At 38.0% G+C, this 25,283-nt stretch overlaps 1 protein-coding gene across 2 annotated transcripts in view; it reads left to right on the top strand.

Annotated features, from left to right (window-relative positions):
- LOC146657758 (ADP-ribosylation factor-like protein 15) overlaps positions 1 to 25,283 on the top strand; it is a 101,440-nt gene that overhangs the window by 34,886 nt on the left and 41,271 nt on the right. For both annotated transcript variants that reach the window (XM_085426078.1, XM_085426077.1), the window contains exons 2-4: positions 4,460 to 4,604; positions 6,009 to 6,068; positions 20,199 to 20,407. In XM_085426078.1, coding sequence (XP_085282204.1) covers positions 4,460 to 4,604; positions 6,009 to 6,068; positions 20,199 to 20,407 — 414 coding nt within the window. The remainder of the gene's footprint in view (positions 1 to 4,459; positions 4,605 to 6,008; positions 6,069 to 20,198; positions 20,408 to 25,283) is intronic.

Here is a 25,283-nt window from a genome sequence, read left to right as displayed (position 1 = left end):
TTTTTTTTTTTTTTTGGCAAAATGTATAATGTGGTGAGGGCAGTTGACTCAGTCATCTGGCACTTACTCCCTATAAATCAATCTTATTTCTTATTTTATCACCTTATTTCCAAAGGTTTACAGAATTTTCGTTCTTTTGTCTCCCCAAACTGTTTTTATTTTATTTTATTTTTTTTCCAAAAACACTAAACACTGGATAAACATTTACAGTTACTCAGTTGCTGAAGTTGAAGTTTCATCTCTTACTGTATTTCTGCAGAATAATATTGTATCTGAACTTTTCTGGAAAAACATTTGTCAGTTTTAGTTAAGTTTGGGTAATGTTAGCCAACCATCCTGATAAAAAATATTAAGACTTAAAGATCGTAAGGATCCAGAAAGATTGGTAACCATTACTGGGTAGTATTTATTAGAGGTGGGAATCACCATACATCCCACAATACGATATTATCACAATACTTAACGCACGATACGATATTATTGCAATTTTTAAAAAAATATTTTGCGATATTCAGATTCTGTACATAAAGGTAAACTTTATCAATATTCATTTTATCTAATATCAAAGTCTCGCACTCAGTCTTTCTCTCATTTCAGTCAGTTTTATTGTTGACAAACTGAACGGTTTGTATTACAGTCTAGTCCAACTTAACTGAATGCAACCATCTGGTACAATTATAGCTATTCTGAACTATGCAATTGATGAAAACTATGCAGCCCATTCAGCAACTGAAGAATTTGAAAGTAAATTAAAACAAAATATAATTTTACATTAAATAAAAAAGTTTTAAACTTAATTAAAATAAAACATGTCTTAAATTAAAATAAGTAAACTGTCATGTTTATTACTGCCCAAAAAAAAGTTAAACACATTTGGACAGTGAAGGAATGTCAGGATTCTTGCTCAGAAAAAGGAGCTGATCAACATGCTCTGAAGTCAGAGTTTTGTTACAAAAACTTTTTTTGTAACAAAATATCGATTTCTGCTGTCCCTGTATCGATACATTATTAGCAAACAAAATATCACGATACTACACAGTATCGATTTTTTTCCCCCCCACCCCTAGTATTTATGTAGCTGTCATGAGTATTTCTGTAGCAGAATTAGTTGACGCTGCACACCTGTTGAGATGTTTTAGCAATATGCAGAAACCGTACTTGTTATGTTACCGTTTCCAAAGATCCGGTTGAACAGAATAGGTATGAAATCAGCGTTTCCAAGCTGGCATATTTGATTTCTATGTTCTCTGTGTCTCCTTTGACAACACAAAAGTTAAATTTAATAACTTCAACAAGATCAAAGCTTGTCCATACAAACTGAAAGCTTGTTGGGAGCCTCAATTTGGAACATGCTGTCGTGCCACTGCCTATTTTCCGGTCCTGTGGTGTCTCGACAGTAGCAAGAGAGTACGAGAGTGAAACGTGAACTAGTCTTCTGTGGGTATAGCGGCTTCCCTCTATCCCACATTTATTACCTCTAAAAATACAAAGTCATTTTCTAAAAAGAGCCTGGCTCTTTTTCCATCCAACCACGTCAGGTGAATTTACACCATGATAGTTTATGTGTCACTGACAAAAATGTTTTCATTTATTAGTTGTTTTTCCTTTTTTTTCCTTTTTTTTTCTTTTAAGTCTATCTGAATCCTTTAGTCAGTGGGACCCTTTGCCTTGATCTTTTTCAGTCCCTAAATCCATGTATATATCATGTGTTAACCATATGCAAATGAACAAACTTGAGGTCAGGAGGGTCTGTGGAGACATTGTTGGAGTTCTCGCTATACCATGTGGTGTGGCTTTGAGCATTATGTGACGTAAAACATTGGGAGGAAAAAGAACTGCAGCAGTTTTCATACATCATTGTCCTTTTAAACTCTTGATATGGGAACCCCCCCATTATTTAGATGAGGCTAAATGCTAATAAGCTCAGTGTCTACTTGAGCTATGCTCTGCTGTCAGGAGGCCTAATTGTGTCACCCATTAAAAGTCTTGGCATCTTTTTAAAATTGGAGGCCTGGGGAGCGTGGTGTTTCTTTTTCCATTTTTTCCTGTCATGCATCTTTCTCTTGAGGAGAAAATGCAGCCTGGCTACATCTTCTGTGATATGATTCTCATTTACATAAAGCCTAGCTAATCAACTTTCACAACAACAGTGAGGTAATGTCTAGGCAGGTCTTTCAGGAAAGCACAACTAGAACATGTCCAATTCTATAAGAGGCAACTAATCAATAGAGTCTATATAAAATGCTTGTCATTCCCAGAGTCTTTTGGCAGGATTGACAAGTGGCCTCATAGGTTTTATTTTTCATGAGTTTCCGTAGATGTTTTCCTATATCAAAGTACAGGTTACTGTATGGGTCAAATACAACTAAAAACTCAATTTCAGCTGTGTGTATAAATAGCTTGGAGATTTATGGAAATACTCATCATTGGACAATCTCTGTGATTGTGCTCTTGGTCTCAGTGACACATTGAGTATGTGGTTGACGGGGAGGGGCATGTCTCGAAGTAGGCAAAGGCCTACCGATATATTTATTTTTCTCCTGTGAGCCTTTTGAGCAAGCTCTCCTCGTCAATCTTGACCTGTCAAAGAGGGCCAGAGGTGGGAGCTGCCATCTCTCTCTCACAGGGGCCACTGTGTACATGGGGACCCCAGGGTCAGGGCCTGGATGCTCCTTTAGTAACTGTTGTGAAATCACAACTCTCTGGTGGGAGTAGTCCTCTCATTCTGCTCCCGCAATGGGGCAGCACCCTGATTCAATGCCTTTTTAAAAACAATGTTTACTCCTGGTTTAGCAATTATTTCATAGGGCTCGGAACACTCAAGTTATTCAACTCAATATCTATTTGTACCTGGTTGAGTTCTTCCATCTTCACTTACCTCAACCCTTCTTTTTAAACATCAGCTGTCAGTCCTCTTGGCTGACAGCTGGGGTAGTTTTCACCTTGTACAGAAACCTGTACATGTGGCTTCAGAGAAGAGAAGAAAATAACCCAATCAAACCAAGTTTGTACATGTGCTCTTCCATCTGACACGCGTGTGTTTCTGATCTTACAGTTTTTCTGGAAAAGGAGAATGTTTCCTGTTTGAGCAGACTGGTGGGTTCACCAAGGAGTCGGGGGGGCTCGGGTTGCTCAGCCGACGTCTGGTTCTGCTGAAGCAGATTCCCCACATCTCCATCAAACGGCAGTCCTGTTTTGGCATGACTCTGAAAACTGACCCCGGTAGTCATTGATGTCTTGGGCTCTGTAGATGAACTGAGGCTGAAGCACTTTGTTTTGTTCTCCTCCAATTTAAAAGTGGCAATGGATGCATCTTGTAAAATTGCTCTTTTATTGGATGTTCATTTGATTCTTTTAACTTGAGATAAAAAGTATTTTACAACGACTTAAAGCCGGAGTATACAAACATACAGATCTACTTGAAAACTGATGATGAATATTTGTTTATCCTCTCATTAGTTTAACTGCTTCTGCCCACCGAGGTATTCTTTTTCTGATGGCACACCTGGACAGCGTGCACACAGATGTGCAGCAGTTCATGTAGACTTGCGCATGTTTTTACTTCTTGTTAAAGTCTCTGAGCGCAGCAACAGTGTGTTGAGGAGGGTCGTCCTTTGACGTGAGCAGTAGGAAATCTTGTGTTGATGTTCTTGTACTTGAAATGTGATATCGTAGATGGGTAGGAGACTGTGCGTGCGTGCGTGCGTGCGTGCGTGCGTGCGTGCGTGCGTGCGTGCGTGCGTGCGTGCGTGCGTGCGTGCGTGCGTGTGTCTGTCCTGCCATGTCCAGACTGGTTCCTGTCTTGCTAATAAAAGAGATCTCTTTTTAGTTTTGGATACTGATCTCCCCACACAAGTTTAAAGTTCTCATTCACGGTTCACACTGCATTTGCCCCTTAATGTCTCACAGCAGGCCCTCAGTCCCAGGCCGTGATTCATGGAGTGACAGGTCTGCCTCTGGCTGCCATAAGGGCCCAATCAGACAAGGTTTACATGCAGACAAAAACGTGTTGGACCAGCACTTGGATGCATGCATCTAACCCCCTGATTGAATATAGTTTGTCAATGACATTTTCTCTATGTGGCATGATTAAATTAGATCGTTCGTACATGTAGAAATCATGGTAGTATCATTCTTTGTCATGGTGCATTCTTTTTTTTTTTATTAAGCTTTCTGCTCAATCATTTGTATACTTTTTGCTCCTTGTACATCAGCTGCACGTGTATCCTATACTCAGCCTGTTTTTTCACGAGGTGTGAATTTTGTTTTGCCGTATGAAGACAGAAATGCCTGTGAGAGTTGTCATGCAGAGTTATGGAGGCAAGAATTTATCCTAAGAATTGTTTTGATTGCAAATGCAGAATTATAGCGGTCCTCCCTCCAATTCCCTATCCCCCCCCCCCCCCGTCGCGTAGAATTGTCTTCCAATGCATTCATTGCTTTGTATGCTTTGTTTTAGTGTTTTCGGGCACTGTGCTGTAAAGGACCCCCACCGCCGAGACCAGAGTATGATGTGGTGTGCATTGGCCTGACAGGTGCTGGAAAGACCAGCTTGCTCTCACGCCTCTGTAGTGAGAGCACCGATGGCATAGTTCCTACAACAGGTATGTGGTTATAAGACATGGATCAGTGGAAAAGAAGGCATAAAAAATTAGGTACAACAGCAGAGGGTGCATGCTTATCTCCCTTCGCTCACATGTGTTCTTGCAATCTTTCTCCTTTTTAGTCCTTTGTGATTCGAATCTGAAGGACATCATGTTCTTGAAACAGATAGATAGTACTATCCAGGTATTAGTTTTCCAATAGAGGAAGGACTTTTTCCAGTCCCAGTGTTTGTGCCAGAATAGATGTCAGGATGTCACCTGCCAATACTTGTTTTTTTTTTTTCTTCTTCAATCAAGTGGCAGGCTGGTGTTATGTCCAGAATAGAAGGAGTTTTCAGGGTTTGCACATCATTCTTGTGGTAGTCAGCACTCTGCTTTCCATATATGCAATCCCTCAAGAACCCTGACATTCCTGTCTCCTTCGCAGGCTTTGACAGCAGCAGTGTTGAGCTGTTGCAGAAGTCCCACTTTAGATTTACTCTTTTTCCAGGAGAAGCTAAATATAACGTAATTCCCAAATGTGCTGCCTGTAACAGTTAGTTTGCATTTTTCTGTGTCAGGGGGTGTGTTAGGTGAGTGAATAGCTCTCTGCGCCTGCTGATGAGTAAGCCTTAATAGATAAATTAGAAAATTAGTGTTCATCTCTGAAAGCAGATTTAGCTGTCAGCACTGTCCATCTGCCAAATGTACAGAGGGAAGAACAGGAAGGCCAATAAAGGGGGAACTCTCCTGCTAATATTCTTACTTCCTGCTTTATAATTGTGCACTGTTGTAATGTACATAGTGATTAATTTAGATGCTTGTAAAATCATAATCTGCTTTCAAATCTCTCCTCCTATTTGTAAATGTTGTCAGGAAATGAATTCCCACCAAGACAAGTTAGCATAATTTGAGCAACATTAAATTTGCCCTTTAGCGGGTTTCTCCACTATTTCCCGTACGCAGCCGCATAAACAAACCACATAATACACAATAGTACTTAGTTGTATCCTCCGCTAACCCCAACATAGAACAAAACACTTTTCTGTTTAGCTCTTCTTGTTTTTCTGTTTTTCTAAAACTGGACCACACAAAGTGTTTTTCTTTCATGTTTATAACACAAATATGTTGTCAGTCCTGTGTGTGTTCACCAGCTGGTTTGGAAAAGGTACACCAAATATCCCGGGGAAACCTAATGATAAAATTGATTTCTTTTTCTTTCCTTTTTTTTCTTTCTTTCTTTAAAGAAAAAAAAATCCACTTTCTCACTATTGAAAAGTAAATGGAGCCAGCATTCCTAAAAGCTGACTCTCATCACTCCTAGCATGTGCTGGACACACACACACTGACACGGAGGGAAGTACAATTTTTTTTTTTTTTTAGGTGATTGCAATGATGGATTTTCATTGTTTTCTTTCCTCTCAGGTTTCAGCATCAAAGCAGTACCGTTTCCAAATGCCATCTTGAATGTAAAAGAACTTGGAGGTAAGAAGTAAATGCAGGAATTCAAGTTTGTAACGTCTGTATTAGATGAAACGGAGTGACCCAGCAATGAAATGCTGTGGGCCATCGTAGACATTAACAGGTTAACTGGCCCCTGTAACAGTAACTGCATCATGTGATTATTGGGATTTTCTGTTTTCTTTGTATTACTGTAGGGTCTTTACCTTACAATATAAAGTAGGCAACGGTTATTGTGCCATAATGAATGTTTTCTTTTTTGAAATCCATACTTTATGATCTGTTTACCCACCAAACTATGACCAGCTTCTTTTTCCAATGACATCATTGGAATATTTTGTTCCTCGATTACAAAACACTCATATGTTGCACAGGTATACAAAAGTCCATATGTGACCTGTTAGATATATACTTTAATGGTTTGTCTGTCTTTAATCTGTATTCACCCCATCTCTTCAATTGAAATTTACACAAGCGGGCACAAACATCAAGAATGGGGGAAAAATGTTTCTTTTTGTGTCCTGTAGCATGACATCTTTCAGACACAGGCGTGTGTGTGTGTATAGACGTCAGATGTGTTAGTGTGTTTGTTTTTTGGTGTGTTTTAAATTTCCAATGCTGAACAACGTGCACCGTATTATTCCTGGAAATGTACAACCCTCGAGGAAGCTATTAAGTTGAGATGAGGAAACCTGAGGTGGAGGATGGGATAAATAAACAGAGCTAATGCAATCGAAGTCCTTAAAGAGAGCCTTGAGAAATAAAAGGAATAGATTGTTTTGTAATTTCAGTTTCCTGTGCATGACAGGTGCAGTGCATATTTTCAAGGATCACCCAACTTAGGCGTCTGAAAAGATGAAGCACACACACTCACACAAATGCAAAAAGAGGCACTGGGGGGGGGACCACCAACGAGGGAGCTACCAAATTTGGACAGAACGCATTAGGGGTTTTGTTTTTTGTTTTTTTTCCCCCCCAAAAGAGGTTTTTCTGGATTGGGTCAAAGCCAGTCTGGTGGTAACAGTGGTAACATGATTGTGGTTGGAAAAACACTGGTCCCACGGATGACACACTTGATTTAGAGACGTTAGTATAGGCTGCCACCACAGAAAAGCGTGATGAAATCTGTTCTCTCTTTCTCTTAGCCCTCCTACCTGAACACTTACTCCTCTGCTCCTTTCCTTGTAAATACACAGAGCACAGGCAGTTGAGTGATTTATGTTGCCATCCGATATGGATGTATTGGAGACGGTGAAAACAAGCACATGTTTTGATGCCTCTACTAACTACCTTTTCTTTTCTTTTTTTCTTTCTTCTTCTTCTTCTTTTTTTTTTTTTTCTTTTTTTTGAGGATATTGGATATTGTGTGTGAGAAAAGGTGTTGATTTGCAGCCATTATGTTTTCCCTGCACAGGCATCCACCTTTTCTTCCAGTTGTATATGACGCAAATATATAATTGGAAGAGTTTGTGTTCTTGCATAATTTTCCACTGGTCAGTTTTCATGCAGAGACCCTCAGAGTGTCTTCTGATTATGGCAGGCTTGTTCTGCACAGTTTGAAACTTACTCAACACTTCCCACTTCTGTCAGTATTCTTTTATTCCTCCCCTTTCCCTATGGCTTTAAAACAAGCAAACATGCCTGCTTTAGTTTTGTGTTATTTTGCACTGCATCAATGATGCAGAAAAATGATACAAGATGTGACGCACAGACATCAGTGTTCCTGACCCCGAAACCCTTGTTTTACACAATGCCTCTGTGGCTTGTTCTCTTTACTCAGCCCTGACTAAGGCAAGAGAAGACGCTCTTGTTGAGAAGTGTCAGGATGTGAAGCACTTCCCGTGTATTTCCTTCCCATGCCACCGGAAAGCCTATTGAAGATCAGTGAGGTACTGACGCTTAACAGTCAGAAAGGTAAAGCTAGTTTTGCGTATTTAGGTGACGTATGTGCCCTAGGTCAGATGACCTGTTTGTCAGTATTTGTTTGTTTGAGTAGAGCACACAAACCATTTAAAAGACACAAAGTCACATAAAACTTCCTCACAAAAGCTCAAGCATTCAAGCATTTTATTTTTTTATGTGCTGTTCTTCATTTCCTTGGTTTTGTAAGTCTCATTATTGCTCAACCTTTTACATCTGGGAGACAAAGGTAGTTTCAGCTGAACTGGAAGCGGGCATATGGGAGTATGTTAAGGTCAACATTTCTGGCACACAGCAAAATCTTTCATAAGTTGAACTCGTGAACATATGAGGAGAATACAAACTTGACATTATCAGAAATTGTCCTTTGTCACGTGTAGCAAGCAGCAGGAGATGTTTTGCATCAGTTTTGTTTTTCTTTATTTCTATAGTGCCAAATCACAACAACGTTCACCTCGTGGTCCTTTTATATTGAAAGGTAAAGACCCTACAATTACACAAAAAACCCCAACAATCAGGTTAAAGATATTCCATGCAGCTGATTCTGACATTTGCACGCACAATCACCTTCATTGGGTAATTTCTAGGAAAATTTCTAGATCTGGCATAAATTCGAGCATGGTACAGCAAAAGGAAACCAACCAGCAACAAGTCAGTTTGTGAAAGCTTTTCCTACATAGATATTCAACAATTAACTATAAGTGTTACTGCAAGATAAAAGCGCTTATGAACCAAATAACTCCGACCATGTAAAGTTAGAGTGCAGTTTCACTGAGTGCTGAGGTGCATTGTGTGAAAAAGTCACCAAGACTCTGCTGAGACCCAGTAACTGCTGAGTTAAAACCTTCTCTGCCATTCACATCAGCACAAAAGCTGTGTACTGGGAACTTCATGACATGGGTTTCTATCGCCAAACAGGTCCTCTAGGAGCATATGTATAGGTGACCCTGTAATTTTGATCATATGGTGTTGTACTTGGAGTTTGCTATAAAAATATAAAAGGACTGGAATGGTTGTGCATTGGTCATGCACAACTAGATCCACCTACATGGTGGATCTGTGTATTGTCACCAGGGGATAGTATCAAAATATGCAGAAAACAAATGAGCTACGCTTATTTGTTTGGGCTGTTGTTTGTGCTTTAGCTTAGCCTCCACTACAGAGAAGGCAGAGGTCATAATGTACGTGTGTTGTTTTGCGTGGTGAACTCTGCTCTTGCGTTCCACCTATGCAAGCTATCTGTGCCTTCAGGCAGCACAGTGTTGTCTTTATTTTTTCTTTGTTTATGGAGTACTGCACATAAGCATGTTGTTATATTGAGCTATACTAAGCCAGTAAATCCGTACTTAAAGCATAATTAGCTTGTATTTTACTTGACACCCGAATAAACTTTTTTTTCCCAAGGCTTCGGTGCTTCTGCATATTGGCGAACTTAACTATAGCATTAAACTATAGCATGTGAACTGCATGTGACCTACAGTTCAGTGCTGTGTCTCTTTCTACACGTAGCATGGGGCTCTGGAGCCGATCTATCCTGGCAATGTGCTGCTCACGCTGTAGATTCTGTGTAGATGCCGCATAAGTCTGGTTATGCATTTTTAAATCGCCGTGCTTTGAGTGCACTGGACCAGATTATCATATCTACAAAATGTCCTATAGACTAAAGACACAAATCAACCTTTGGGAAGGCATGCCCTGATGGATGTTACCAGGCGGGGCGATATGTTTGTCTGAGTCATGCATTTGTTACTGACTTATTTTAATTTGTTCTCCTTTTCATCCTTAACTCTGATTTTTGTCTTTTCCTTCTGCCTACCATACCTTCTGATCTTTAAAATTGTGTCTGTGTTGTGCTGTTAGATGTTTTCAAGAAAAAAAGACCAAAGAACTCCCCAAAACAATGCCTCACTTTGTTTTACTCCTGTCAAGCTTCCCTTATTGATTTAGACACATTGTCTGGCCTTGATAAAACACCCTGCTCGTATCAGACAAGGCTTGTCTGTCGTGCCAGTCAGTGTATTTAGCTTGTAAATAACTTCGTAATTTCCACTTCTCTGCAGGATTGACAAAACTTTGCTGAGAGAAGAGTATGACAGGATGAAAGGACAAAATAAACACATCCAAGCCTGATTTAACTCTAACCTCGAGAAGATGAATCTGAATAATTTGGATTCCACCTCCGAACAAGTTATTTGTAAATTAAGATAAATGTGCATGGAAAAAGAGCAAAAGTGTGATCTCACTGCAGAGTCTGTCTGCTCTCAGAGGCGACAAAATCCAAATAATCTTCTGCTCTGTCTTAGCTTTTTATTTAAATAGTGACACAGTCAATCAGTGTCATCAGTATGCCATGCTGTATTACCCTCTCAGGACTAATTAGAAATTATAATCAGGCGTTAAATAAATAAATACCCAGAGAGAACTGTGCCTTTTTAATTCTAGGATGGAAGCATGAAGAGATTGATACTGTTCATTTATTCAGTGGACAACAACACTGCAGCAAAACTGCATCATTTTTTTGTACTTATCTTCAGTCTGACACACATTAGCTACTGTGCCAGGTATGAGGATTAGGTGGGAAGGGCACCTCCAGTGTGTGTGTGTGTGTGTGTGTGTGTGTGTGTGTGTGTGTGTCTACATGTGTGGACAGTGATGTGACGTCAAGTCTAGACGGGCCATTTCACAGTGTGCATTCATGTCACGCAGGGACAGCTGATGAAGTGACCCTAATAGTCACAACACACTGCTGTTGTTCTGTAGCGATGTGGCTGGAGTTAAGAATTTAGACATTTGATTTGAACAACAGCGGTGCATCTTTGTACATGCAGAGGTGTTGTTAATACGGGCTGTAGACTATTTGAAACAAGGCTTTACATTACTTTGTTATTTTTCATTACTATACATACGCTATTGGTGATAGTTAATGAATATTGATTTGGTGTATGATGTTTAAGTTTGACCTTTTTATTTCTAGATTAGCATGTGTGTCTGTGTGATCATGTTAATGACTGTATACAGGTGCTGCATGCATCATTATTATCATATAGTTGAAAAAGAAATCTGAAAAAAGGCCTTAATTCTTAAAGTTCCTCTTTCCAAGGTAAAACATAGTGCAACCATAACATCTTAGTAAGTAATAATAATGGTTGTTTATTTAAAAAATACTACAAAAGTAGTTTATTTAAATAGCATTTGGAGCCTTGCCCAATTTTTTTTATGAGTAGGATTTATCGGCTTAATCATTAGAGGTGGGAATCACCATACAACTCACAATACAATATTATCATAATACTTAACGCACGATACGATATTATTGCAATTTTTAAAAATATTTTGCGATATTCAAATTCTGTACATAAAGGTAAACTTTATCAATATTCATTTTATCTAATATCAAAGGCTCACACTCAATCTTTCTCTCATTTCAGTCAGTTTTATAAACTGAACGGTTTGTATTACAGTCTAGTCCAACTTAACTGAATGCAACCATCTGGTACAATTATAGCTATTCTGAACTATGCAATTGATGAAAACTATGCAGCCCATTCAGCAACTGAAGAATTTGAAAGTAAATTAAAACAAAATATAATTTTACATTACATAAAAAAGTTTTAAACTTGTTCCAGTCCACGAAAAAATTGTTTGTAACAAAATATCGATTTCTGCTGTCCCTGTATCGATACATTATTAGCAAACAAAATATCACGATACTACACAGTATCGATTTCCCCCCCACCCCTATTAATCATGTGTATGAATAAAGTACAGTTACTCATTCAATTTTCGCCATTTGCCAATGCACATTTGGTGCACATAGGTGAAGATTTAGTAGTTAATTAAAATTACACAGTTTCTGTTTATGCCTTTAATCGGTAAGATGAGGAAAACGATCACTGCAAATAAGTAGAATTTAGAAGCACTTGTAAGTGTTTTCTCATTTTAGAAGCAAGTTTGCGTTCATTTATCCCTCTAAATTCAAATCAAATTCAAATTTTATTTGTCACGTACACAGTCATACACGGTACGATATGCAGTGAAATGCTTAGACAACTGCTCGTGACCTAAAGGGAAATAAAAAGGAAAAGGCTATGAATAAGATAGGAAATACATATGAAAAATTAAAAACGGTAAATTTAACTAGGAAGGAATAAAATATAAATTAAGGTTAAAAATGAAATAACTGTACAACACAAATTAGAATGAAGGGTAAATTTAACTGGGAAACAACATGAAGCCTTAAAGGGGCACCATTTACCCAAACCTGTGATTTACCCCCAAAAACCTGAAGTAGTTTAATCCCCTAAACCTGTCCCAGTAGTTCTTGGCCAACCCACTCTCCACAGAACAATGGACTAACTAGGACACAAGTGAGATGAGATGAGCAAGACAGATTAACATGACAGAAAATTTAACAGCCAAATTTAGCTACCAAGTGCATCTCTGAACAAAAACACCACATAGTAGTTACTACTGACCATATGCGGTTCTCATTCCTATCAAATATCCCCACTGTGTGTGTAAATTTACCCTGAAAGAAGCTTTTGCTTTGTGTGGGGGGGGGGAAATCCAACCACAGTGAAGTAATTTGCATTGCATTTAAAGCGGATGATGGAAGCCACAGACTGTTCTGGTTTTGGAGTTCTGAAGTCTGGAGTGTAACCGATCTGCATTTGAAGCCTTATTCAAGCATATTACCTTCCTTCATGTTCATTGTGGTTAAATGGTGGATCAGAAAGAACTCATTCGCATCCTCAGGGTGCTCTGGGAATGCCAACTTTTGATGTTGAAATTTCTGAAATATTGAACATTTTCAGTATTTCAGAACCCGTAGATCAGAAACAAGCAAGATCATCTAAATATTTTTGTTCATATTAGTGCAGGAAACTGTTTGTGTAAGAGAGGTGGGTAGTGTCATATAAACATCAGTGGCTTGGTGATTGACTTTGAACCACTCACATTACTTTTCCATAACCGTAAACAGCTGTGTCAGTTACAGTGGCGCATGATGAAAATGGCTCAGCCATCGAAGACCAGGGTTACACACCCAAAAAGGAAAAGTTCTGCCAAAATATTACATATAATAACACCAGTCAAATGATTGCTTATAGTAACATCTGCCAAATTATTGCATACAGTAACACAGTCATTTAGGATATTTTGTGAAGCTGCATTTCTATAAACAATTACTGTTAATTGTGTGCATAAATGAAAGGGATTAATGTGTAGGCTGACAGATGTACTGACAGTGGAAGTGTTTTTTACTCCTCACTCCAGTTCCAGCCAGGTCATTCCTTAGTGAAGTAAGAAAACTTTATTACAACAGCTTTGCTCAACAGTCCCAGAAGGCTCGCTCGTCACTCTGTTGTAGCAATTTTCCTCAGTCTCTGGCACTAGCATAACTTCAAAGAGGATTGCTTTCCGGGATTTATTTTTCAAAAGTTTAAGACCTAATACTGAGTTTTTGTTTAAGGTGAAAGCTGCCAGAAAACTTAAACCAAGAAGCAAAACTATTTAATAAGTTATTGCTAAACCTGACAGTAAATCTGAGACCAAAACAAAAAGATCAAGCCCTCACAGTAGTCTTATTTATACCAAAGGAAGTATAGGGTGGTAGGGTTTCAACTGTTGAAATGTATTGTTGAAATATAGAGCACGGCATGCTGTTTGAATTTGTGAAAGAATTCATAAACACAGGCTATTGAATGCAACAGAAAGAGTCTGAATTCAAGCTGCTTTTAATTTTTGCTGCGTATTGACTGCTTGACGTTTTGTTCATTAATTAAAAGTCAAACACAAAATCAGAACATGCTGTTACATGTTTGTACAAATGGCAAATGTCTGCTTTTCCCACTTTCTCCTCTAACGGGGATCGTAACTCAGACAGAATCTTAATTTTGCCGTGTTTTCACCTTCAGATGGTGTCCGTAAAGTGTAACCACTGAATGCTTCAAAATAAACTGAAAAAGTGCACTACTTTCTGTCACATTGAGACTAGGGTTTTACAATATTTTGTAACGCAAGGAAAGTTAATTGTTTAAGGAAGATGGAGATTACTACGGAAGGAACAAATGTGTATTTTTACCCTCCACTAATCTACAGATTCTTTTTCTTTCTTGATGATGAACTAACTTTAATTCTATGGTCTTTGAAATATTAAAACTAGTCAAAATGCCCTTTTTAGAATATCTTCAAACCCAAACTGGCAACTTAAAATAGCCTTGTTTTTCACCACAAGCAGAACATTAAGTATCACTAGTGAAAAGTTAGAGAAAAATTTGCAGAAATATGACAGAAAATGGTTTGATTAAAAAAAAAAGTTATTTATTTATAGATGATTAACTAATTAACTAAGCAGCAGACCTTTTCAGGTGGAAAAGTTCTGACATTTCAATAAATTCAAAAGCCTAGACCTATATCAACGTTCATTGTCAATAACTTTGAGAAAGAATGTGAAAATGTTTTATGCGTGTGGAGAGTTGGCTGCATTAGTAATGCATGATAACTTAATAAGTGTTTCACATAAGTGTCCTGTTGCAGTTGGCTGTGCATGTGCAATGAATCATCAAATGCATGCAAAACACAGCAAGTGTTCATACAATATAAGTAAGATTCAGATTCAAGGTCTTTGGGGCATGAATTTAAGATTCATGGGTCCCAGACCTCAAACCATGCATACTTTCATATGTTTTATTATTTTATGCAGTACATGGAATGTGTTAGTACTTTCCTTCCTTTTTGCTTTAGCCTCACATGCTGCAAAAATGTGCACTCGCCAAACAAAAAAAATATAACGAGTCAGATGTGTTATCCAGCCATTTAATTTCTGAGAAGTGACTCTGATGTCAGACTCATAATAAAGCTGTTTCGCTAGTGTAATTTATTTTATTTATTTGTTGTTGGGTTTTTTTTTAGAAATTCTGAAATCTGAATGCTTGAGGTGTTTAGGGAACATCTGTAATTTTAGCTGCACTCCCCACTACTACCAGAAAATTCCCAACATGTGTGAAATTGCAGCCAAATTTGGGCAGACTAAAAATAAATGAAGCGGTCTCCCCAGCAACTCAATTCCTGTCTGTCAAAGCAAGTGACTAATACAAGGTCAGTTTCCATTTCATTATTTAGAAATGAATGTCTTGGCTAGCATTTGTTTTTGTCCCCGGGCCCACTTCAGGTGTTTTGCATTTATTACACACAACTACATGCACGCCATTCACTAAATGCATCCTTATGACTATTCTCTTTTAAAAACCTAAATGTTATGTGCTTGTTTCTGTCTGTTATGCTTTCATAACAACCAATTGGCTTCATATGAGGTGTTCAGGGAACACTGGTAACTTGGAGTGTCTGCCAGGTGATTAGCATTTATGATTTGTAAATTATACAACAGAAAATTGCAGACATTACACTTTCCCCTGTGCATTGCATATCTATTTGCATGAACATTGGTCACACACGATGTTTGGGCACAACAGCTTGGATCATTAGCAAATGTAATTCTATTGCTATCAGCAAGTGTGCAATCAGCTCTTCCTGAAAGGGAACATTTGAATGAATAAGAGCTGAACCAAAAGATAAGTGTGAGGGCAAGTAGAAAGGATGTTGAACATTCATAGAAATGCAAATTGTAACTTAAATTAGAAGTAAATGGGAGGCATTCAAGGGAACACAAATAAAATTGAAAAAGGAAAAAGTGATAGTATTCAGCTGTGAATTCTTCTTCTGTAGCACCCAACAAAGCATACCATAAGATTTGACAGCGCTATGTGAGATTCTTTCAACTAGCTGATTAAAAGGACTCTGTTCAGATGTATTGTTTATCCATGTAATTTGTCATGTTCAGGCAGGGAATCTGTCATATTGGAGGCAGGCATTTTAATGTTACTTTTGTCAGGTTTTACACATGGAATAAGTGAGGCAACAAGCAGTCCAGTTCATGAGTCAAGACTTGACAAGTTCACTAGGAGCCGTGACTGTTACTGACATGCTATTTTTAACTTCTCGTGATACAATTTCCAGTTTGTTATGTCTGCTTGCAGTCTAAAACTATAAAATGTGTTTTTAAATTATTATTCTACGTTCTTTTTGGTGGATATAAATAAAAGCGATACATGAAAGTTGTCAAAAACAGAGGAAAAACAAGCAAAGAGATGGTCTGGCGCACCGATGGTGCACTTTTAAAAAATTAATCATATGAGTAACTTCCTCCAAGAATCATGACATCATGTTTGCAAATCCTGCTCACAGACCAATAGGTGGCAGAAGCTGCCAACAAGATCCGACGAGACATGACAGACATTCCACCATTTCCAGGCAAAGTTGAGAGAAGCTTCCTAGTCAATCTCTCAAGTGCCACTTTGTCTGATAGCTTTCCACTCTAGTGAGAGGTGTGAGTAGAAAGAGTGGGGGAGGAAGGAAGGAAAGAAGAGAAGGAGAGCATGAGAGAAAGGAGGTAAATGTCACTGAGAGCAATTCGTGATTTTTAAACATTTGCCTGCCTCACAGTTCGTCACTTCTTGGCAATTAACTTACTATGAGCAACTATAACAAAATAACAATTCACAAGATTGCAAAGGAAGGAACCTCACCAGATGGAGAGGGATAATTTTAACCAGAGAAAGTACGTCTTCTACAATCAAGTGAACATACTTGTGTGTATAGTGTACATAGAGACAACAACTTTATTGAGCGTGTAAAACAGACATTTAGTACCTGTTAATAGAAAACATGTGGAAAGGGCAGTAATCATTTGAGTGAATACATTTAAAAGTGTGAAACCAGACAACAGCTATTCTTTTTATAATGTGATGTGCAGTAAAGTGTTGGTGGAACTTCAGCTTTTTATAGATTTCATATAAGAAAGAGATTTGTTTAGGAAAAACAACAACCCTTATGTGCACTTTGAATTTGTAAAACTAAACTTTTTGTTTCAAAATTTTGTTGGAAATGTGTACTTTCCTCATACATTCCTCGTGAGGATCAGCAGCTGTTCTCAGTTTGGATTCAATCAGTTAAAATGAATTATTCTTATTTCATAAGACAAGACCCCTAATGCTGAAGGACCAAGAAATGAAAGAATATTGCCAAGATATCACAGTTATTGGTTATTCCTTACTGACTTTAAGAAAAGTGTTGTCAGAGTAAAAAATGATGCACATGGAATGGCATTCATACAGTGCTTTTCTAGTCTTTTGATTCCTAGCCACATGTTACCATACATTCATACAATGCTTTGTTCTGTGCCTTTAGGCACATTATTTGCCTCTCCTCTATGCTCGATTTAGAATCACAGTTTAACCTAAAACGCATGGGTTGTTTTTTTTTTTTTTTTTTGGGTTTTTCTTTGCTGTGAGGCAATAGTGGTAACTACTGCAACACCGTCCCACCCATGGTGAGATTTGCCATAAATAACACCAATTAGACTTGCTGTAATTACAAAGGTACATTCAAGTAGTGTAGATGGGTTTGCAAAAGAGAGGTTCAGAGATTTGACCAGACTTTGTGTTGCAGCTCTTAATACATAACAGGTTGATTCTTGTTTGTGTGGTGGACACTGCTGTTTGAGGTTATTTTTGGCAGGGGTTTGTTCAGTGAAGATTGTAAACCAACCTTTTTCCCTAAAGTAGCCCATCAGAAAAAGTCCCAGGAAAAAAAAAGACAGAAGTTATTAGCTGAAAATGAATATTTAAATCATTATAAATGATTACATGTCTGAAAAGACACTCCCATAGATACAATCATATAACACCTATACTCAGACTTTCCATTTATACAGTTTGCGTTAAAGATGAAAAAAATTGTATGCTACCCCCTGTTTTTAAAATTCACCAGTTCCTATTGGGAAAAAGTGCAAGTTTGCCTTGAAGAAGTGATGTAGGTAAGATGATCCAAGAATCAGGGAGAACCTGCCACAGTTGTTTGGTGGATTTAGGTGATCTCAATTGCTGCTTCTCTTCTTATAATCTCAGATTGACTCAGTGATGTTGAGAACAGGACTCAGTGGTGGCCATGCCATCTGTTGCAGGACTCGCTTGTCCTTCTTGTTATTGAAGATGATTCTCTAACTGACAAGCATGTTGATGATGATACTTTGTGGCAGTGATTAGGAATTATTTTTCATAGCGGACGTCCAACAGTTGGTGCTGTAATTAAGGACATTAACCATTTATTTAACATGTTCATTTAAAAGTAAGCAAAGATGACAAATGACCTTTAAACTATTTCTAGAGTGGGAAGTTAATTTTCCCAATGGGAAACTGGGGCTGTTGTGCAGGGTTACACCAGTAAGCTGAACTCAGTTCTGCTCAGTGTTAATTTATTAATATTGATTTAATTTTACAAACTACTATCACTGTAGATTTTAGAATTAGTCAATGAAAATGTGAAAAAGACAAAAGTACCAGCATTTTATCGCTGTTTAATGAGTATGTGCAGTTTCTACTAAATTTCAGACTTAACTTTATGCAAAGTGCTGTTGCTGTTTTGTTTGTAGTTAGTTCGTTTTTCTTATTCAGTTATAGAAATCTAGTCTGTTTTGGACTTGAACAAGTGTATTGAATTCACATTGAGTGTCTAGTAAATTGAAGATCTGCCTTCTATTCTGCATCTGAGAGCTCTGGAAGCTTTACCTACCTTCTCACAAAGCTCTCAAAATTGCGTCCTCGGATCCCATTTCTTTTTAGCAATTTACCCAGGCTGAACCCTCTGTCAGCTGTGTGGTAGTCTATGTCACTATGTTCAGTCTCATGATCCTCCAGAAGTGGAACAAACTGTCTGTGATTGTCTTGCACTGATGAAGTTGCACTGATACTACGTCAACAACATTCATTTTAGAACTGACTTTCACAACACCTCCTGAGGTGTAATACATTGCAAAAATCTGAATTTCAGTTCTGGGTTCATCTTAAAAGTTGGAACATTTTTCACTGTCAGATTTGGACAGCCATTGCTTGAAACACCTGCCAGTTTGTCCCATTTTGAGCCCCAGAATATCCAGGTGAACAAATCACTTCCTGTTGTTGTCCCGAATCACTAAGCTGGTCTTGATGGACCAAGCCCCATCCAGGGATGAACCAAGCTTTTTCCTTGTTGCTTTTGCAACTTTGCTAGCAAAGGATCAGATGTCAGTTCCTGTTCTGCATCAATAATTTGTTTGGTTTTGGGTTTTGTTTTTGTTTTTTTGTTTTTTTCTGTGTTTAGTCTCCTAATGACATTTTAAACTGTAATATTTAATAACAGCAATCCGCCCTCTACCAAGTAAGCACCCAGCTTTAACTCAGACTTCAGTAAATAAATATTTAGAAGTCCAGGTCTTGTGGAAAAACTCTACGTTCTTCATCAATTTTTCTTTAATGTGAGCTGATGTCTTTCAGAGCTAGTATAACTTGCAGCTGTGAAACATCTGGTCCAATGCATTTACAGTGAAGCTGCAGTCACTTGCACACGAATATATGTAAATTAAAAAAAAAAAATAGCATTGACCTCCAAAATAAAGCAACAAAGCTGTATTGTGATATCCAAAACATAGCAAAATTATTAAGCCATTCACTGATGAGGATTTTATCAAAGTGTTTGGTGGCTGAAATGGGACAAACTGGGTGACGTATACTTATCTATGTTTGCATCCTAGTTTCCTATTGATCTCACATGGGCCGCTCAGGGACAGTCAAAGAGCCGGATGTGACCTGAGGGCCGTACAATGCTCTGCACTATATGGACAAACGTAATGGGCCACACCTCTCTGTCTGTTTTCAATCCCTTTGCCTCAGGTGTAATAAATCTAGCACCTAACCATGCAGTAGGCCTTTAGAGACATCTGTGGAGGAATGGGTCATTCTAAAGAGGTCAATGAATTTGAGCATGATACTGTAATAGGATACTATGGTTGAAACACTAAGGTTACATTAAAAGCTTTTGTGTGTGTTTATTTTGTTATTAACTAATTATTAATGTCTTTTCTCAAATTTGTTTTTACAACTGCAACCTTTGCTGTGAGTGAAAATTAGAATGGAAGCAGAGGAAGGTGGCGGTCATGTCTGACTCGTGTTGTCAGCATCTCTTTGGTTGTTTTGGTTTTACACCAAACCGATTCCTTAATCCATAATTTATATATTTGAGTGTTATGTATATTTTCTTTTCATTAAAGTTAATTTACAAACACAACAATTACAAGTGTCATACTTTCTAATATAGAGCTCTAACAGTGGCTAAATTTAATAGCATCACATCCGTCCACAGGAGCTGACAACATCAAGAAGTATTGGAGTCGTTACTACCAAGGATCACAGGGTGTAGTCTTCGTACTGGATAGCGCATCATCAGATGAGGACCTGGAGGCGGCACGTAATGAGCTCCACTCGGCTCTGCAACACCCACAGCTCTGCACACTACCTTTCCTGATCCTTGCAAATCATCAGGACAAGCCTGCTGCAAGAACGCCGAACCAGGTAAGTTAGTTTGTTGTCAGTGCTGCTGCTAATGTTTCCATTTGATGTTTCTCTCAAAGTTCAGTTTGTCTTGCAGATGTAAACACTGCCCCTTACACGTCTGGGTTAGTAAAGACATCATTTTGCAGAATTCATTGCACACACTCATATAAATATACACATACACATGGATGACCCTTTTCTTTTTACACTGAAATAACTTGTTGTATACAATAGGCCCATTAGGGCTGTCACACAGTTTACTGTGGACAACATAATGACTTTTGGAATGTTAACATATTGCCAGATATTGAAAATTGTGAAACCTAAGGATGAAATTTCTGTGTTTTTCATAGTAGTGGAGTTCTGGCTTTTGTGTGTCAATGGACTTTGGGTTTTTTGGGGGGGGGTTTCCGAAGGCAGTCTGGTCCCCAGCAAAGGGATAAACTCAGATTATTAAAGACCTCTTTAGATTAGTTTAGTAGTAGAAAATTCCACCAGACCTGTGTCTTTTCCATTTTTTTTTTTTTTTTTGTCTCTTTCACATTTTTGTTGCTGAATAACTTGGGTGGGGAGAGAGCAGTTAAGGAGATAAGATAAACTTGCATCTCTATAAATGCATATATACATCACACTCTCAGTTCAGCAGTCAGAAATATCCATCTGTTAATTTAATTTCAAAGCATGCCCAAGTCCAAGCATGAAGGTGTTGGGTATATACAGTATGTTGCTGTGAAATGATCCTATAGCAAGGCATTCTGTGTCACCTATCTCATATAACAAAATTTAGCACAACATAACATAATTAGCAGCATTATATAATTTCCCCCAGGTATCAGTAAAGTATTCTGATTCTAAAGATCTTAATGTAATCAATCAGAACAACCCGTGTGACACCCTCACCTTGGGACAAAGTTGATGACTGCTTGTGTTTTGGGTATAAAGGACAAAAAGGTCAAAAAATTCAGTTCTAAGAGACTCTAAGAAGTCTCTTAGAGTAGGATGTTATATCTAGCATTTCTTATCCAGTGCTCACTACATACGTTTTAAAATCGTGGACACTCGCTCTCAAAATCACAAACACACACAGAAATATATACACACATACATCATGTTTAGGGTCCTATTTGATGTTTCTAAATGATGACAAAGATGAATAGTTAGAGAGAGCACCATCTGCATTTCCTACCCTGGACCACCAATGTTGCTACTTCAGGGATGTGAAATCCACTGTGGGAAATGAAAAAGGGATAAGCTGTGAGACTGATTCTGTTGTGACATAAAGTAATTGTAACTAAAGCAAAGATGTTACTGCTGGGCTTCAGAAAAATATTGCATTTAGGTGTGCGAGCAGTTAATTTGAGAAGCAAACCATAGTCTTTGGTGCCACAATAATAACTTTTGTGTTGTGCTGCAAGGACCTCTAACTAGGTTTATTAAATATTACTTGCATTCGTATTTAGTGGAGCAACTGGCTTCACTCTTCCAAATATAATCACACTTTGTTCATAGACAATGTTAGAACATGATGACCTGTCTCTAATTAGGTACAATGTTTAAAAGGGATATGAACAAACGTCACAAATACAATCAGTACTCGATATTATGACGCAGGAATCGAACACCAAACGCCAGCGGTTCAATTTTAGCCACACTTGTGAGTCAAAGTGCATGAAACAGGAGTGCAATTTTACAGATCAGCTTGCGGGTGTTGATCGCACTCTGAGCAGCAGAAATGAATAAAAGAATCAGCTGCAGCAACACACAGAGCAAACATTTAGTGTTCTGCAATGGAACGCAGAAAAAAGCTATGCACACATGTCAGGCAACCAATGAAAAGCTTTATACTCTGTACAGATTTTTTATTTTTTTTGCACTCTGGAGCCCAACACCACCAGAATCAGTTTTAACTTAATGTAACTAATTAGTATGGATTGGATGCACTTGAGCATGAGCCACAATAGTCACGGAAACCCACTCATCTTATTGATCATTTAAATGGCAACTGCTCGCTTTGAGCTCGACAACACTGGTCCCCTTGTTGGCCCTCAAATCATAGCAGATTAATTAATCTGCCTGTGGCCTGCCCATATTCTCTGAGCGGTCTTGGCGTGATGTGTCCTTATCAGTCAGTCATCAGTTTCTGATTTGGCTGAACTGTGTGCAAACACTGATGATACATGAGACTGACTTATGGGGATGGAGGGGTTGGATAAAAGTTGCCTAAAGGCCTTTTTTGCACCCCGTTGGAAGGCCCTGTTTAGTTCATCATGAAAGACTTGCATAAAACTAGTTGTTCAGGATTGATGCAGTTGTTTTGATACTATGTCTACTATCAGCTGAACGTCACTGGGAATTTGAACGTTTTCCATGTTGCTGTTCTATGTGTGTTTGTCATAGTATTTCTGACTTAGTTATGCATGCACTTGAATTGATTACAGATCATAAGAAACTAATTTCTATTTACTTTACCTTCTATGCTCTTGTGTATATATACATCGTGTCTAGCACGTATGACAAATTGGTGATTAACATAAAGCACTGGAATCTGCTGTGAGTGATAACATGTATTATTTAATTGAATTATTCTTATGGTTTATTAATATACTTTGACAGAATTTTTCACAGTGGTTAATCCAGTTTAGATACCAAAGAAATGCTATTTCATGTCCATATTTGTATTCGTTGTAATCTGTTTGTGTGTTTGTATTTCTATGGTCATTATGAGTGTTACCGTCCCTGTGTGCACATATCTGACTCATGCCTTGTCACTGAAGGAGCTTAATGTTCAGTGACTCATAAATAATCTTTGCATAAGACAAAACAAAATTTTAGACCAACTGTTAAAGAACCCTTTGTTTCTTTGTCTCTGTGTTATATATAGAGCTAAATATCTTTGATACTGTAATGGAAAAGAAAAGTGGAAACAGAACGGCTGAGAGGAAAACTTCTCTATACGTTAACTAAACATTTGTTCAGCGTCCACAGGGGTCTCTTCCTGGAGTTTGTTTCCATTTCTGCCAAGGTTCCCATGATATTGGTTCTAGTTGGAGACATAAGATAAATTATGTGTGTTTATTTATTCAGCATTTTTATGCAAGAGGAAAATAAGTATTGAATCTGAAGGATGAACCATGGTCCAGTTCTGATGCGTATGTGTCTGTCACAGGTGCCTCAGGCAGTGGACAGCCCAGATGTACACAGCAAGATGATGCATGTGTGTTCTGACAACTTCCTGTCATAGCCAACACTGAGATTTTCCGAAAATTGGGCTGTCTCACCTCTTATGTCCAATGAAGTCACATGGGCCAGCTGTTGTTCCCCGTGCCAGTCAGTGAGCCTTTGGCGCCCATGACGCCACGCATATTCAGTTTAAAGGGGTAGTGTGTCTAGATATTAATGTGTATAATTAGGATGATTAAAAAAACACACACCAGCCACTTTATGAAGTACACCATTAGGGCTGCCACAAACGATTATTTTGATAGTCGACTAGTCACCGATTATTTTTGCGATTAGTCGACTAATCAAATCCATTGAACGTAAAACGTACAGCTTATTGCACCAGCAGCATCTGCTCTTATATAACTATCATTAGCTTACAGCTTTAAGTGTTTAAGGTGCTAACTAAAAATAAAGACAAAATGATAGTTTATTCAATTTTAATGAAGTTTGCAGATTGTTTCGGTGAAGTTTAATAAACTCCTTGCTATCTAAACTATAACAGGAAACCGGAGTAAATTCTGGAGTATCTCACACTTCTGATAATCAGCTGTCTGCTTGAGGTTTATTCAGCTGTGTGAAAACTTTAACTTTAATCTCAGCCAAACCGATTCACTCAGGAACAAATAAAATACAAAAAAAAAGCCAAACAATAAATTTTTTAAGTTATCTAAGTGACTCATATATCATGTTTAACCTGAGTAGCGAAAGACGGCGGTGGGTTTGAAAACGATTTGCCGGGAGTCCGGTGTTCTCACGGCTCTAGTGAGCCTTGCCCCCGGCTCGCTATCGAGCTAGTGGGTAACAGACGTCTCCGAAAACGTCGGAGCGCTTTTGAAAGTATGTGGTGTCTTCATTCATTTCATTTTCATTTATTTGTTCATTTTCAGGCACAACAAATACCTATATTGAACATAAAATGCACAAAACAAAAAACAAAAATTGCCTGAAAAAGGAGTGGGACGAAGAAAACTTATTAAATCCCACCCCTATACTCACTCATCAACAAAAAAAACAAACTTCCCGCAGCTACGCCCATCATTGCATACAGACCCATCAACAGCCCCGGGCACATACAAGCATCTAAACGGCAGCTCGCAAACAACAATTAGAGCCTTCATAACTGAATACAGAATATATAAATTATAAATTGCATTACCACAGGTAACAGGCAGTAATAACTACAAGTAACAAATACATATACATACATATATATCTACACACACATGTACATATATGTACATACATACGCACACTTTTTTTTTTTTTTTTTTTTTTTTTTTTGGAATCCATACCAGCAATGGTAAGAGAACAGACATTACAGAGCACACTAAAAACCATCATTGAGTATACTGTGACCAGACCAACTGTTTGTAGAGAAATTTAAATCTATGAATATTTTTGCATTGTTTCAATTGTAAACTCAGACTGTTCCAGATTTTCACACCACATACAGACACACAAAAACCTTTACGGGTTGTTCGAGTTCTGGGTAATTTGAATTCTCCAAAGCCTCTCACATTATAAACCTTTTCTCGAATTTCAAATCTAGTTTGTAAATTTGCCGGTAAAAGTTTAGTAAAAGCTTTATACAAAATTATGGATGTATTGTAATTAACCAGATCCTGGAATTTAAGTAACTTTGCCTGAAGAAAGAGTTTGTGAGTATGATCTA

The sequence above is a fragment of the Rhamphochromis longiceps genome, linkage group LG12 (genome assembly GCF_057381845.1).
Source record: "Rhamphochromis longiceps isolate RC_006_pf linkage group LG12, R_longiceps_female_GT1.1, whole genome shotgun sequence".
NCBI classification, from domain to species: Eukaryota; Metazoa; Chordata; class Actinopteri; order Cichliformes; family Cichlidae; genus Rhamphochromis; species Rhamphochromis longiceps.
This window is presented reverse-complemented; position numbering and strand designations above follow the sequence as displayed.